At 43.7% G+C, this 17,400-nt stretch overlaps 1 protein-coding gene across 1 annotated transcript in view; it reads right to left on the reverse strand.

Moving 5' to 3' along the window:
* Positions 1-17,400, reverse strand: part of LOC137524712 (actin-related protein 2/3 complex subunit 1B-B) — a 144,727-nt gene that overhangs the window by 37,632 nt on the left and 89,695 nt on the right. Inside the window, exons 5-6 of the mRNA XM_068244875.1 lie at positions 6,340-6,447; positions 1,602-1,808 (exon numbers count right to left, since the gene is read on the reverse strand). Of these exons, the coding sequence (XP_068100976.1) occupies positions 1,602-1,808; positions 6,340-6,447 (315 nt within the window). The remainder of the gene's footprint in view (positions 1-1,601; positions 1,809-6,339; positions 6,448-17,400) is intronic.

The raw sequence follows: 17,400 nt of genomic DNA on the forward strand, positions 1-17,400 counted from the left end.
ATCGTAATGCAACCGAAATTAATCATAAAGTGGGCAGCATTTCACCATAAAATAATCGTAAAGTGGGCAGCATTTCACCATAAAATAATCGTAAAGTGGGCAGCATTTCACCATAAAATAATCGTAAAGTGGGCAGCATTTCACCATAAAATAATCGTAAAGTGGGAAGCAGTCAGCAGAAAATCACAATGTGGGCAGCAGTCACCAGAAAATCGCAATGGGGGCAGCATTCACCAGAAAATAATCGTAAAGTGGGCAGCAGTCACCAGAAAATAATCGTAAAGTGGGCAGCAGTCACCAGAAAATCACAATGTGGGCAGCAGTCACCAGAAGATCACAATGTGGGCAGCAGTCACCAGAAAATCGTACAGTGGGCAGCAGTCACCAGAAAATCGCAATGTGGGCAGCAGTCACCAGAAAATCGCAATGTGGGCAGCGTTCCCCAGAAAATCATACAGTGGGCAGCAGTCACCAGAAAATCACAATGTGGGCAGTGTTCACCAGAAAATCATACAGTGGGCAGCAGTCATCAGAAAATCATACAGTGGGCAGCGTTCACCAGAAAATCATACAGTGGGCATCAGTCACCAGAAAATCGTACAGTGGGCAGCAGTCACCAGAAAATCGCAATGTGGGCAGCGTTCACCAGAAAACCATATAGTGGGCAGCGTTCACCAGAAAACCATACAGTGGGCAACGTTCATCAAAAAATCGTACAGTGGGCAGAAGTCACCAGAAAATCGCAATGTGGGCAGTGTTCACCAGAAAATCGTACAGTCAGCAGCCACCAGAAAATCGCAATGTGGGTGGTGTTCACTAGAAAATCGTACAGTGGGCAGCAGTCACCAGAAAATCGTACAGTGGGCAGCAGGCACCAGAAAAATGCAATGTGGGCAGCGTTCACCAGAAAATCATACAGTGGGCAGCAGTCACCAGAAAATCGCAATGTGGGCAGCGTTTACCAGAAAATCGTACAGTGGGCAGCAGTCACCAGAATATCACACACTGGGCAGCAGTCACCAGAATAAAATCCACCTGTAAAAAAAACAACAATTCACTCACCTGGCAGAAGTGTCCTCTCCCGGCCTCTGGTGTGCAGATCCCCCGACGATCCTCCTGAAGCAAATCTCCCGCGCTGACAGGCAGAGTGCACAAATAGTCTCCAGTGCAGGGCTTCGGCAGCCATCTTCCCGTAGCCCTGCTCTGCCTCCCGGGAGACTGCGGGCAATGAACTGGCGCGGCGTCTATTAGATGCCGCGGCCAGTTCAACACCTGGCTGGTGGGTCCCAGAATCGGGCGGGCAGCAGCGCTTCCCCCCGCACACGGCTGGTGGGCCCCCCTGCGGTTGAATGGGGTTGCATCCCCGGTAGTTACGCTGGTGACACCAACCTGCACCTTCACATATCCCTGTTGATCCAGAGGAAGGTGAAAAATTCTTACAAGGCATGATCCAATTAGCTCCAAAAGGGAAAAAAATATTTACCAACTCCAGATGGCAATCAAATAAAATCCCTGGATCAACTCCATATAGTATATAGCATATAGCCATAGATGTCTTTCAACGTAAGGAAAGCATCTAAGCCCCCCTAAGGTTGTCCTACCTTATCTTCTTTGCGGCATCTGCAATGCAGATGGTGCTGTCATGACTGACCCATGCCATTCGGTCTCCACTATGAGAGAAGGAGACACTATGCACCCAGCCACAGCTGCTATTTGACTCAAACATCAGTTCACCAAATGGCATCTTTGAGCCCCAAAGGGTAGGTGCAGGACGTTCTTCCACTTCTTTAATATAGGATGAAAAGATCCTTTTGAAAAAAAAAATTGAGATACTTTATTATACAAACAACACTGCTACATTTTTCAAGTATACGCTGAACAAAAAAGTAAACAAAAAAAAGAATGAAGAGAGACATATCAGGTTACCAAATTTCAAAATGCCTCCGGAAATGTTTTGTTATCAGCAAGCATTGCACCTATAGAGCAAAGGCAACTAAGAACATTTTATGAGCAGGTACCATAATACTTAGTAGACTACATACCTTATATACTCGTGTATAAGCCTAATTTTTCAGGATAAAAAATGTACTGAAAAGTCACCCCCTCAGCTTATACATGAGTCACCAACTTGCTGCTGTGTCTGTGTCCTGTCTCACCTGTTCTTGTGCTCCGGAGTGATGAGAAAATCAGAGAAGAGTGTAGCAGAGGTCCTCAGCCTGTGACTGGCATGCAGGATCAGAGCTGATGCTGTTGGTTGAAGCATCAGCTGCTTGCCCTGTAACAATATGCTTCCCTGCATGGCTGGAGAACATTGAAGATCGGGCCGGAGGAAAGAGCACGAGCACTTGTCCATCTACATCACCCTGCGATTCCTGCTGCATGACTTGCCTGCATGTGGATGGCTGGAGGGCACAGAGGATCAGGCTAGAGCAGAGAGAGCACAGCAGGAGCATGCCTCCATTCCATCAGCGTGTGCTTCCTGCTCTATAGAAAGACCCGGCAGTCAGCTATGTGAACATCCATTGGATGTGTGAAGCAAGTAGGCAGGGCAGCTGTCCATTTTGCATGTCACATAGTGTTAGTTGTTGTATTTCAAATAATGTGGTTGTTACATTTCATATGGGGGTTATTACTGTTGGGAGGGGGCATTCTGATTATTGAAACTCAGGAGCCGCTGCATTTCCTACCCTCTGCTGATACGCGAGTCAATTATTTTTTCCTGATTTCTAATGTAAAAGTTGGGGTTCAGCTTATACGCGGGTCGGCTTATACACGAGTATATATGGGTATGTGTATTTCAACACTGAAGGATAGATTTCATATTCCTCCAGGTCACCATCTGCAAGTTTCTTTGTTTGTATGGGTTTCCTCCAGGAACTCAGCTTTCCTCTCTTATTCAACTTCTACTTCCGAATTGAACTTTGCTCATATTGTTAGAAGGCAGCAGGACTAGATGTTGTCCTACATGTATTCATTTATATTCCTTACCTCTTATGGCAGAAAGCTAAAAAACCTCTGGCTGGGCTAGTGTTGATGCATTTATGGCTAAGAGATTGAGTCTAACAATAAGCATGCTGGGAGACTAAATACAGCACAGGCTGCATGTAGACCCAACTAGTCTCTGTTTCTCTGCTGAATTAAAAAGTTGACTGTTTTTTTGTTATGATACTTTTCCTGGACACTTAAAGTGGAACTACATTCAGAACTTTTGCTCTGCTTTAGATACAAGTATATTGTATCTACATACAGGTATATTGTTTTAATAATAATAAATAAACATTAACATACATAAACTACAAGCAGCACTTGAAGGGAAAGAAAAAAAAAATAGCACAAGTAATAAAAAATAATAATGTGTGCAAGAATCAAGTGAATGATTTAGGAATAGCTAAATACACTAGATTAGGTTAAAGCATAATGCAAAATGAAGCGTTAGTTTAGTAAACACATTATAGTGGTTTTTAAAATTTTCATTCTTGCAGTTTAATATCATTTTAAGTTCTTTAAGGAAAGGTGTCAGAACCACTGTCATTTTGATACTGTTGTAAGCATCAATGGTAAAGAAGGTTTATAGTAAAACTTATTCTATTTCAATATCCCTATAATCAGTTGTATACAAGGACAGCAGAAATGTATCCATAGAGCTTGTGTTAAAAAAGTCTTCTCACAGCTGATCTCCCATCAGAACGTCAGGAGGGGAGGGGAGAGGTCACTGCTGTCAGGGAGACACCATCAGGAAATGCTGTTGAAAACAAAGAAATCCCTAAGAATCCACCGTGAGGAGATGGACTGGCCCAAAACCTGTCGGTTCTGTCAGATTTTAACTCCCTACTTTTTTCATGGTAGTGGTCCTTTAAGGCATTTATTTAAACACAAGCTCCATAGAGAATTTCTGCTGACTCTATTACACTACTAAGAATAGGGTATCCAAACAGCATAATTATTGCCATAGTGCCCCTTTGATTCAGGTAATTTAGAGGACTGATTCACAATTCTCTGTAAATTACTTAAAGAGAAACTCCAACCAAGAATTGAACTTTATCCCAATCAGTAGCTGATACCCCCTTTTACATGAGAAATCTATTCCTTTTCACAAACAGACCATCAGGGGGCGCTGGATGACTGATATTGTGGTGAAACCCCTCCCACAAGAAACTCTGAGGACCGTGGTACTCCTGGCAGTTTCTTGCCTGTGAACCTTGTTGCATTGTGGGAAATAGCGGTTTACAGCTGTTTCCATCTGCCAAAAAGCAAACAGCAGCTACATAACCTGCCAACAGTAAAAATGTCACCATGTAATAAATGTCAGAATGTATATCAGGGATTTAAAAGATTTTTCAATGGGCAAACACTGACTAAATAATTTATACATAATTATTGTAAAAATAAAGCACTTTTTTATTACATTATTTTCAACCTCTTTAAAGGGAACCTTAATTGACATGTGACAAGATATGATAGACATGCGTATGTACAGTGCATAGCACACAAATAAATATGCTGTGATGCTTTTCTTCTTCCTCTGCCTAAAACTAATTAATATTCTGCCATGCAACTGACAGTTTTTCTCCAGTAGGGGCCCAGATGGAGTACTGAGAAGAAATTACAGCCATAAAAATACTTTGAAGCCCAGTTTTCTGTCAGGAATGGAGAGATAAAAAGGTCAATAAAATGTCAATAGTTCATATATTTGAGCACTCTGAGACACAGGGAGAGACTGTTCAGCTGAGACAAAATCTGCTATTTTAAGTTTTTAACATAAAACTGTCATTTTGAGGAGTAGGAGAATAGATACAATTGTTTATCTCTTCACTCTGTTTTCAATTCAGAATCACTTTAACTCATGGGGCTTGATTCACAAAAGGGTGCTAACTTAGTTAGCATGCCTAAAACCCCCTTAGCAAGCCTAAAGTCCTTTAGGACGCGCAAAGTTTAGCGCTGCGCAGTGCACGCAAAACGTCGCACTGGTGCGACCAAACCGCCGCGCCATCTTTGGCGCACCAGGTGTGATGGTGTGATCGCACCCGGTGCAGCGTTTCGCGCGCAGCGCTAAACTTTGCATGCGATCAATAAAAGCTTTGGGCATGCTAACTGCTTAGCACCCTAGTTAGCACGCTCAAAGCTTTTAGGCTTGCTAACTGAGTTAGCACCCTTTTGTGAATCGAGCCCCTGATTTATCTCTGCTTATCTAACTTGACTCACCTCTCTATAACTATCTTAACTCATGAATTCCCTCTCTTTACATAGTTACATAGTTATTTGGGTTGAAAAAAGACATACGTCCATCGAGTTCAAACAGAAAACAAAGTACAACACCAGCCTATCCTTATTTGTTTATCTCATGCATTAGCTCTTCTTTTACAGTTAAGGAGAAAAATAAGTAAGCTTTGTGAAACTGCCCCATTGATAAAGTTACATAGAATGTATTACACTTCCCTCCGCATGTATCTAATGGATGCCATGATGCCTTCATGAACACAGTATACAAGGACACACATGGGCCCTTTTTCAAATGTAGTTTTTCTCTTAAGTTTTCTCCTATGTGAGATGTTTATACCTAATGGATAAAATACCCTTGAAACCACCAGCAAGCAAGAAAATACTCAGAATAATTTTGACAGTACTTTTTAACCCACCTTTTGGTACTTTTTCATTTGCAGAGGCCTGCAATGTAATTTTAAATAGATGATGAACATTATATCCTAGGATAAAACTCAGGAGAAAAAGTTAAGTGCATATGGACCATCCTGAGTTATTTCTTTTCATCTTCTGTTAAGATAACTTTTCAGCACTTTGCAATTGAAAAAGTAGGTGAAAAAGTACTAATAAAAATTATGTTGCTTGCTGGTGGCTTAAAAGGCATTTTATTGATAAGTTTGAAAATATAACCTAGAAGAAAACTCAGTAGAAACAGTTATTTGCATATGGGCCATGGTGTTAAATCCTTAATGTTATTAATGATCTGACCGATTTCGAGTTTCAGGTCTCCCTAAAACTCCTACTTCTGAGTTTAATAGAAACTGCTACACTCCAACAGGTATGAAACTCCTACGCAATTATTTGGCAAAATACTACAACCATAAACATTGGAAGTAATAAGAAAAATATTTGTATTTAGACAGGCAATCAAATTCTAAAAGCAGACAGATATAGTGCAAATACTGGTACCCTTAATAGTAAAGGTACTGTCATTTAAAATGATGAATCCTTGAGTGCCAGGCAGAATTACTAGGAACCTCTAGCTATGAACAAATCAATTATTTTTATTTTTTTTTACCTGGGGAGCTATTATAGCGTCACTACAATTTGTTTTACCAGCAAACATAAATGTAAATTTACCTGCTTTTAAGGTCACTCGAACCTGCTGCCAGCAGAATATTGTTTGGATGCCAGTCCAAGCAAAGGATTGTAGAGCGAATTGGCTTTTTGATATGCTTGCACACCCACCTGCAATTAAAAAATGACATACAATATCATTGCAGCTATAAATCACAGATGAAAAAACTGTGCTGTTGTATAGCAATCAAAGATGTTCTCCCAAATTTTATTTTGTTTTTGTTTTTAGGATGGAACAGACAAGGCTAGAACATTCTCTGGTCCCCTCACATCCTCCACAGGTAATTGGAGTTACTTTTACAAAACATGAAGGGTAAAGCAATAAAATGTATTGCTTTTTGTATTGAGGCATTTCTCCTTCACTTCCTGCTACCTTAGGTTAGGTTATTGGAGTTATCCTGAAAAAATGTGAGAGGTAATCTTTCTACTGTGGACATGGATAGTAATAAAAACCTGGCAAACCCTCCACCCTCCAAACAATGAATGGTATTGTGGCTTGAGTACCACTTTAACATTTTTTTCTGAGAGAGTAGTCTGCCAAGCCTTAACTATGCATATTAAGGAGCACCTTTTTAATGAAGGCTATATTTCATGACAGCTACTAGAGATTTTTCTCTGCCTGTAAATTCAGCTATTACCATTTATACTGTACCTTAAATGACACCTGAAGTGAGAAACATATGGAAGCTGACATATTTATTTCCTTTTAAACAATACCAGTTGCATCGGTAGTGTCTAAATCATCCACCTGAAACAAGCATGTGACAAATTCAGTCACATCTGATCAGCATGCTTGTTCAGGGTCTATGGCTAAGGCTACTTTCCCACCAAGACGTTGCGTTTTAGGGGACGTTATGGTCGCAACGTATGGTGGTGTTGAAGTTGGACGTCAGATTGAGCTGCGTTATGCAGCTCTCAAAGCAGCCGCTCCAGGTTAGTGATAGAAAGTCCAGATCTTTTTAAGGATTCGGATCATTTGAATCGGATCATTGAAAAGATCTGGATCTTTGAACCGAATCATTTGAATAATTTTACTAGGGAAGCAGACTGGGTGAAATGATTAGCAAGACAGGCCTTTCCCTGCACTGTACATTCTGTATGTTCCTGTTTCTTCCAGACAGACATCCACTGTGCACCGAATCTTTCATTGTGATGATCCAGATGATTCGACTCACAAAAAAACATCCGGATCAAATGAAGGATTCGTTCATGATCCAGACAACACTACAGTCCCACCACGAGTCTCCTCAGTGCAGTGAATATTAATTAGCCATGTGGCTGGCCGCGGAGGAGGAGGGGAGACCTCCTCCTCCAACATTACTGAGCATGTGCAAATAGTCTAACGTGGCTTAGCCATGTATAACGTACAGCATGCAGCACTTTGTTTAAACTTGCTGCGTTACTATGTAACGCAACGTGTGCACTGTGAAACAGCACATTGATTTTACAGTGCTGTGAGTTAGGCTGCGTTACTGGCTGCTTTAACGTGGGACATTAACGTCCCACTGTGAAACCAGCCTAAAAGTATTAGAGACGGTGGATCAGCAGGACAGGCAATATTCGTTGTTTAAAACAAAATAAATATGGCAGCCTCTATATCCCTCTCACTTTAGGTGACCTTTGAATAAATTATTAATATTATAATTTCAGTCCTATTATAATCATGTAAAATAAAAAAACAATACTCCAAATTCAGAATACAAATTGTGAAAAGTATATTCGATATAATGCAAAATATTATTCATTAAGGTAATGAAAGTTGGCTTGCCTCTAAGTGAACATTAGCCTTATACTATGTTGGACATATGACTATGGTAGGGATTAGATTGTGAGCCCCTCTGAGGGACAGTTAAGTGACAAGACTATATACTCTTTATAGCACTGCAGAAGATGTTGGCACTATATAAATAATAATATTTCATTTTCTGCCCAACATTGCGTGTTTAAGCGTTGACTGCTGTCTGTCAGTGTGGGCAGCCGGAAGGTAGGGTGAGCATCCCTGTTTTTGGTGTGGCATTCCTCAAGCCGCAATGAAGAACATGGGTGTGCTTAAGGTGAAGCCATTTGTAAGGAGAACAGAGGTGCTAAAAGGATAAAAAGTGGCGGATATCGTCTCACCGCTGTAATAGCTATGGGTGGTATGCCTAATTAGTGAGGTAACTCCCGTTGTGAGCCATGGGCCCTTATCGTCGCATCCAATAGAAATCCATTGACGTGCAGGCGCATGCGCAATGGATTAAGCACGTCGGGAGCACGTGACAATTTTAATCCATTGCGCATGCGCCTGCACGTCAATGGATTCCTATTGGACGCGACGATAAGGGCGCACGGCCAGAACAGGAGTTACCTAACTAATTTAGCATACCACCCATAGCTATCACAGCGGTGCGATGATATCGTCGCACCGCCCACCAGGTTATATAACTTAAATCTTCCTTCCCCATTGGCCACCAGACATGCCCCCCACAGGCTCCCACATGCTTATAGGCTTATGCAGCCACACTTCACTCAGACCCCCCCCCCCCCCCCCCCCCCCCGCACAATGGGATTGGATAATCCTACCTTTCCTAGGTATAAAAATGCTGTTTTACAAATATACCAGTACAGAGGCGCTTATCGTGACCTTGAGACTATACTGGTAAGTAAAAAATTAATACTACAGTATATTACTGCTTCCCATACCTACGATTGCTACATTTATTTCCACTGTTGCTCTATTTCTCTGACCTAATAATAATTATTCCCATTCCCTGTTTAACATTTATATTATCCTCTCATCCTTATCAGTGGTGCTCATTCAGATTCCGGATATCTGATCTTTTTTCAGCTATCCAACCGGATTTGGATTCCGGATACCTGGGCCCAAATCCGGACAGCTATCTGCGGATATTTGGTTGCATATCCAGATCCGAATACTGTAACTAAGGAGATGACATCATTGAGACAATCAGAGGGCTCCCAGCATAAGCCCTAGCAACCAATCGCAGAAGGGAACCTTGGCCAGCCCCACCTGACCTCATAGAGCAAATCAGAGGACTCCCAGCCTAATCCCTGGCACCCAATCACAGAAGGGAACCCTGGTTATGATGAGAAATCTCGTCCTGTGTGACTGTTCAGTCACTGAGAGACATGCTGCAGTGCTGCTGGCCTAGCAGTGTTGTATGCAGTGATAAATTTAAAGCTGTTCAGTGATTAACCCCTTCACTATCACTACACTATTGTTATATTGTTAATTAGCTTGATTTCACTGTGTGACAGTCAGAGTGTGCGCTGTGCTGCAGGGCTGCTGCAGCTGCTATGTGTCTGTGTGTGTGCTGTGCACAGACCAGGCCAGCTGCTGCCTGCTGGCCAGCTATTAGCCTTAGCTAGCTACAGTTTAGGTTAGGGATTATGTAATAGGATTACTGTGTTATTGTGTAGTTAGTACTGTAGTACTGCAGTCAGTGCTAGTAGTTGTTAGAGTAGTAGTACTACTGTACAGAACTGCTGTGCTGTGAGCAGTGCCAGTGTGACAGTTAGTGTGCACTAGTGTCTTCTTTGCTGTCTGACTGTCACTCAGCACTTGGCATGTGTCACGTGGCAATTGGCACGTGTCCAATGGCACTTGGCATGTGTCACGTGTCACTTGGCACGTGTCACTTGGCACGTATCACTTGGCACGTATCACTTGGCACGTGTCACATGGCACTTGGCACGTGTCACGTGGCAATTGACACGTGTCATGTGGCAATTGGCACTTGGCACGTGTCACGTGGCACTTGACACGTGCCAAGTGCCAGGTGACATGTGCCAGGTGCCATGTGACACGTGCCACGTGCCACATGCCACGTCCGGCATGCTCCATGCACACGTTACACCTGCTGCTGCTGCATTGCCCTGCTCCTGCTGCCTGTGCAGCTCCCACCGCCAGGGTGCCATAGGCCACTGATACCACCTATATGTAACCCAAAACACAATTGCTGCGTAATTTTTTGGAGGTGTTTTGGCTGAAAACTGTCATGTCCCAGTTGTGCGGTTGGACTTTCGACACAATGTGAGCTGCACGACCGCAGTCTAGAACCTAGGCCTGATGTTAATTGACAGCCATTTCCATTTTTTTGGGGGGCGGGGGATTTTAAGTCCCCACATCTTCAATTAGTGTTTCCCTTTAAAAAATAATGATGATACATGCCTCATTTACCCTAAAAAACGTTTTTAACCACTTGCCGACCGCGCATTCATACCGCGCGTCGGCAAAGTGGCAGCTGCAGGACCAACGACGCAGTATTGCGTCGCCAGCTGCAGGCTGATTAATCAGGAAGCAGCCGCTCGCGCGAGCAGCTGCTTCCTGTCAATTCACGGCGGGGGGCTCCGTGAATAGCCTGCGGGCCGCCGATGGTGGCTCGCAGGCTAAATGTAAACACAAGCGGAAATAATCCGCTTTGTTTACATTGTACGGCGCTGCTGCGCAGCAGCGCCGTAAGGCAGATCGGCGATCCCCGGCCAATCAGCGGCCAGGGATCGCCGCCATGTGACAGGGGACGTCCTGTCACTGGCTGCACAGGACGGATAGCGTCCTGTGCAGCCCTGATCTCCGGGGGGGAGCAGGTAGGAGAGGGAGGGGGGAATTTCACCGCGGAGGGGGGCTTTGAGGTGCCCCCCCCCGCCAGCAACATGCAGGCAGGAGAGATCGGACCCCCCCAGCACATCATCCCCCTAGTGGGGAAAAAAGGGGGGTGATCTGATCTCTCTGCCTGCTACATGATCTGTGCTGGGGGCTGCAGAGCCCACCCAGCACAGATCACTCAACACAGCGCTGGTCCTTAAGGGGGGGGGGGGGGTAAAGGGTGGGTCCTCAAGTGGTTAAAGCAATTTAAAGGCCACTTCCAATTTTTCCAACCAGATATCCGAATCTGGCTGGATACCCTGGATACTGAGGTAGGATATCCGATCCGGATCAGAAAATTTTGAACTTAGATATCCGACCCGGTCGGATATCTGGGTAGCCGGATCCGAATCGGATCCGGATTTTGAAAAGAGGTATCCGAGCAACACTGATCCTTATTAGTCCACTCCCATAGAGCCCTTATCTACCACTTCCTTATCACCAGTCCCATCTACACCTACCCCCTATAGCCCCATCACACTTAATAATAATCTCCTTAGACACCATTTCCTAGGACATTCATCCCCACCCACACCCCTCCCCTCGGGAACAATCTATCACACACATACTGTATACAAATTTAACTATCATTTTACAATATACACATTTGTCTGAAGATGCTATATTTGTCTCTGGATTTTACAGGTCTGTACTCCTCCTTTTTATTGCCTGAAGAAGCAGGAATATACCTGCCAAATGCGTTGCATTGTATGTTGGAGTATGTGAATAAAATTTTCTGTGTGAAATTCGACAGTCTTATTGTCTACTTCGGGGAGGTAAGCCCACCACTGCCTCCCGTTAAAATTTTAAAGTTTTATTACTTTTTATCCCTTTGGCGCCTCTGTTCTCCTTACAAATACTAGTGCCACCCCTGGTGGAGGGGTCGTACCCCATTCTTCTTCTGATCTACAGAGAGCGACATCTTAACCCTGAATGAAGACAGGTCTAATCTCCTCACCTGCCTTTACAGTGGTTGCCTATACGGTAACCCTGGTTAGTAAGTATATTGTTTACTTACTTCTCTATTACCCATTCATTTACATACTACAATATATTGGGCTCTCGGTGTTTCCTTTTTCTCTTAAGGTAAAGCCAGGTTGCAATATGGTGCATTTAAGGAAATTTGGAAATATTACAGGGAGAGACTGCTGAAGTCTGGGAGCTCTGAAAAATTTTCAGTGTAGAGCAAAAAAGCTGGTGTACTGGGATAAGGAAGCGTACCTCTGAAAAATGTATTGTATGACTTTGTGTTTCTGCCTGTCTGAGACTGATAATTTTTACTGGGCTGTTACATGTCTCAAGTCAAGTCTATACCCATTGTATGTTTGTGGAGCAGAGCACTGTGGAAGGATGTCACCATGTCACCTCATCCACACATCCATGAAATGTTCCATTTTATATTTTTCCAGCAGAGGATGCTTTTTAGTTTTTAATTACACATGATGTCTGAAAAGGCTTAGTATAGAACAAACACATAATTTTAAGTTACAAGCTTGGATTTCTGCATTCAGCATCCTGGTAACATGAAAGCTCATACTGAAATGGACAGAAAAAGCTTAATAACGTTATTCAACAGATCGTTTTTTTAAGGGCTCACCCTTACTACATGTATTGTTGTGCAGTTTAAAGCTACACATGCAGTGTTCGATAAGCAAGGACATCATACAGTATATAGAGAGCAATGTGTGACATTCTCACGTATGCATTACATGGCAGTGTGTTCTGTTCCCTGAATGCACTACTGCACACATTTCAGTCCATAGCACAGTGCTGTCCCATTTAATGCAACTGAATGGGGTTAGCACTGCTGCAAAGACTAAAGTAGGTGCCCTGCATTACTTTGTAACACATTACCACCTACATTGCCTTATGTGAACATTCCTTTAGGTGCAGCCACTAGCTCCAAGGAGGTGGCAGGAGAGGCATAGAGGTTTTTACATCAATATGTATTATCATTTTGACAGTTCTTTAATAGTCAGAGAAATAATTTACAGTCTACAGGGGTGCCATCAGGGCAGTACAGCCATATGAGCCTGTAGACAGTCTGGAACCAGAAAAGTGGCCACACGGGCCCTAGCTGGCAATCTACGTGTCATCCAGGCTGGCTGACCTTGACTTCCTGGGGTTCGGGGCATGCTAAGGAGAGGGGTGCTGCAGTCAGTCAAGAGACAAGCAATACAAACAATCTTCTCTGGGATGCCCACCGCTGGTCTGTGCTTCATCCTTCTACTCTGTCCTGCGGCTATGCCTCCCTAAATGTCCATCCGCTCCCTATTGCAGAAACTATGTAATCGATTGTAGTCGCAGCGCACTCCTTGCATAAAACGGTGGATGTGCCACAGTCAATCCGGCTGCACTCCAGATAATTCAGTAGTTGAAGAGAAGATAACCGGCACCATCCATGTATCAATGCTCTTTTATTTTCAAGTATAATACATTGCAGCAAGTATAAGCAACGTTTCAGGGCAACCACCCCTTTGTCAAGCTATGCTGTCAATGCTCAAAAACATACTGAAACAACTGTCTCTATTTATATCCCAGCCATGACCATATCTAGCCAATCACACGATTCTGGCTAAAATCTAGCCAATCGTGTCAGTACCGCCTTATGCGGACCTGATGGGAGACTAATCATCTTATATGTCATTGGTAGATTCAAAACAGGACCCACCCACAGCTCCTACCTCTCCACTATCAGCCTGCAAGAAACTCCCACATGTGTCAGGCACTCACAGCGGTACCTCCCACCAGGCCGTCACCACGACGGACCTGATGGGGAACCTCTCCGTGTGACGCGCAGAGCGGGGCTAAGCCCCGCCCCCCGCATCTCCCTGACAACTGCAGACGCCAGCGGCGTATATCGCCGCTCTGCGCTGCGTGGTGTAAACAATGGGAGTGTCCGCAGGCCAACCAATGGGAGGACACCTACCCTTGTTTCTCCGTGCTTCCTGAATACAATGTGTACCACAGAGCGAACAACCTCTATCTCTGCAACCTTATACATTAGAGGAGATCAACATAGGGGATTTGGACGCATAGAGACCACTAAATGCAATAAACTCCATATTTCTATATTTTATATACGCAGGGGACACAGATGATCATATCTCAAGAAAATAATGGTCAAGCAGCTGACAATAAATGACACTATCAATAAATAACTAATTGCTTAGTGGATCTACTGCCACATATATGTCACAAAGCTGGACACAATGGAACAGGGGACAAAACCTAAATAAATGGCAACAAATCAAATTCTCTATTTAACCCCCGTGGTTCCATTGTGTCCAGCTTTTTGATCCAAAACGCTTCCCTATAAAGCAGCCTCCTAACCCTATCACCCCCTCTCCTAAGAGGCCCAACCTGTTCAACAATCATGTATCTTAATTGGCTAACATGATGTCCAGCTCTATGAAAATGATAAGCCACAGCTTGGTCAGTCAAAGACTCCCTAATCGCATGTTTGTGCGACGACAATCGTTTTTTAATCTTTTGTGTAGTTTGCCCAATGTAGAGTAATCCACAGGGACATTTTAACGCATACACGACCTTTCTTCAAATCTGAAATAATTAATTAAGTGTAAGGACCATCTCCGACAATGTTCTTTAAAAACCCACCACTCATCTCGTACAAAAGAGCTCCCAACTTGCGAGATAAATTGGTTCATGCAGATTCCACACCAAGAGGTCAGTCAAAATCTAATCGCAGAGGTACATTTCCTTGTATGAATTGCGTTCATTGCAATTCAGTGATTAGGGGTGATCAGATTACACACCCCTACAAAGGCACCAAATTTAAAATTCATGATTGCTATACATGTGATTCTAATTATGTCGTGTATGCGTTAAAATGTCCCTGTGGATTACTCTACATTGGGCAAACTACACAAAAGATTAAAAAACGATTGTCGTCGCACAAACATGCGATTAGGGAGTCTTTGACTGACCAAGCTGTGGCTTATCATTTTCATAGAGCTGGACATCATGTTAGCCAATTAAGATACATGATTGTTGAACAGGTTGGGTCTCTTAGGAGAGGGGGTGATAGGGTTAGGAGGCTGCTTTATAGGGAAGCGTTTTGGATCAAAAAGCTGGACACAATGGAACCACGGGGGTTAAATAGAGAATTAGATTTATTGCCATTTATTTAGGTTTTGTCCCCTGTTCCATTGTGTCCAGCTTTGTGACATATATGTGGCAGTAGATCCACTAAGCAATTAGTTATTTATTGATAGTGTCATTTATTGTCAGCTGCTTGACCATTATTTTCTTGAGATATGATCATCTGTGTCCCCTGCGTATATAAAATATAGAAATATGGAGTTTATTGCATTTAGTGGTCTCTATGCGTCCAAATCCCCTATGTTGATCTCCTCTAATGTATAAGGTTGCAGAGATAGAGGTTGTTCGCTCTGTGGTACACATTGTATTCAGGAAGCACGGAGAAACAAGGGTAGGTGTCCTCCCATTGGTTGGCCTGCGGACACTCCCATTGTTTACACCACGCAGCGCAGAGCGGCGATATACGCCGCTGGCGTCTGCAGTTGTCAGGGAGATGCGGGGGGCGGGGCTTAGCCCCGCTCTGCGCGTCACACGGAGAGGTTCCCCATCAGGTCCGTCGTGGTGACGGCCTGGTGGGAGGTACCGCTGTGAGTACCTGACACATGTGGGAGTTTCTTGCAGGCTAATAGTGGAGAGGTAGGAGCTGTGGGTGGGTCCTGTTTTGAATCTACCAATGACATATAAGATGATTAGTCTCCCATCAGGTCCGCATAAGGCGGTACTGACACGATTGGCTAGATTTTAGCCAGAATCGTGTGATTGGCTAGATATGGTCATGGCTGGGATATAAATAGAGACAGTTGTTTCAGTATGTTTTTGAGCATTGACAGCATAGCTTGACAAAGGGGTGGTTGCCCTGAAACGTTGCTTATACTTGCTGCAATGTATTATACTTGAAAATAAAAGAGCATTGATACATGGATGGTGCCGGTTATCTTCTCTTCAACTATTGCAGAAACTAGACACAGCAGCATGAAACTCTGCCCCCACAACTTCTTCACACAGTGTAGAGACGTAGTGGGGGTGGAGTTTCATGCCACTGTGCCTGGTACATGGAAAAGAAAGGCGATAGATATATAGGGTGGTGGAGCCACGGGACAGAGGAGAAGGACATAGCGCAGGCCATGCCTGGGCAGATTGTATGTATTGCTCTTCCTCCTGACCAAGTTACGCAAAAAACCCACCACCACCTTAGCATGCGCTGAAGCCCAGGCAATCATTGCTAGCCAGGATGACTTTACACTGGGGCTTAAAGGGATCTGAGCACTAACTAAACTGAATAAATTATATAAAGTAAATAAACTACATAAAGTGAGGTTAGTAAATAGTGTGGTCCAGTGGTGGTTGACAGGCATTACTTACATAGTTACATAGTTACTTGGGTTGAAAAAAGACATACGTCCATCGAGTTCAACCAGAGAACAAAGTACAACACCAGCCCGCTCCCTCATATATCCCTGTTGATCCAGAGGAAGGCAAAAAACCCTTACAAGGCATGGTCCAATTAGCCCCAAAAGGGAAAAAATTCCTTCCCGACTCCAGATGGCAATCAGATAAAATCCCTGGATCAACATCATTAGGCATTACCTAGTAATTCTGTAATATGTGGACGATCTGGTAACCATTCAGCGGAGCAAAGCGGAACCCCAGGCGAGCCTATCCGGAGAGGCACGGGGGAGAGCCCGTTTTAAACACTCTACGCGCTGATATACACACATGTTTGTGAGTACCTATTTTTAATAAAACCTCTTTTAAACTTAACGGAGTTATGCTATGTGAGGCTCATTGTATTTGAGGTTGGCACATAAAAAGAAATAAATAAAGCGGAAGGATTGCACCAACGGCATCCACCTGAAAGAGGAACCACTCAAAGGAGGAATCATCTGAGCCAGGACGGGCAGTCGGCCACAGAAGGACTACAGTGTGCAAACTGACCAGTCTCATAGTGGTCACACAGGTCGGGTGAGTGCGGCCCCAAGGGGGGATTTCTTTCTTTCTACTGCTTATTGATGCAACTGAATTGAAGTGGAGCGCTATCTATCAATATTACAGACTATGCTAATGGGGATCTGCTGAACCCAAATAGAGCGCATACACAGAGAAGAACCATTGAGAGATTGGGCATTGGGCCCCTGTGGACTCTACATCTGATGATTTTTGATATTTGACTGTATTTGGCTTATGTTCATACTAGTTTTGTAGCGCTGTTCTTTACATTCACACATTACCTAGTAATTGTAGCCATGGATGTCTTTCAACGCAAGGAAAGCATCTAAGCCCCCTTTAAATGCAGGTATAGAGTTTGCCATAACTACTTCCTGTGGCAATGCATTCCACATCTTAATCACTCTTACTGT

This window comes from Hyperolius riggenbachi, chromosome 7 (assembly GCF_040937935.1).
Source record: "Hyperolius riggenbachi isolate aHypRig1 chromosome 7, aHypRig1.pri, whole genome shotgun sequence".
In the NCBI taxonomy this organism is placed as follows: domain Eukaryota; kingdom Metazoa; phylum Chordata; class Amphibia; order Anura; family Hyperoliidae; genus Hyperolius; species Hyperolius riggenbachi.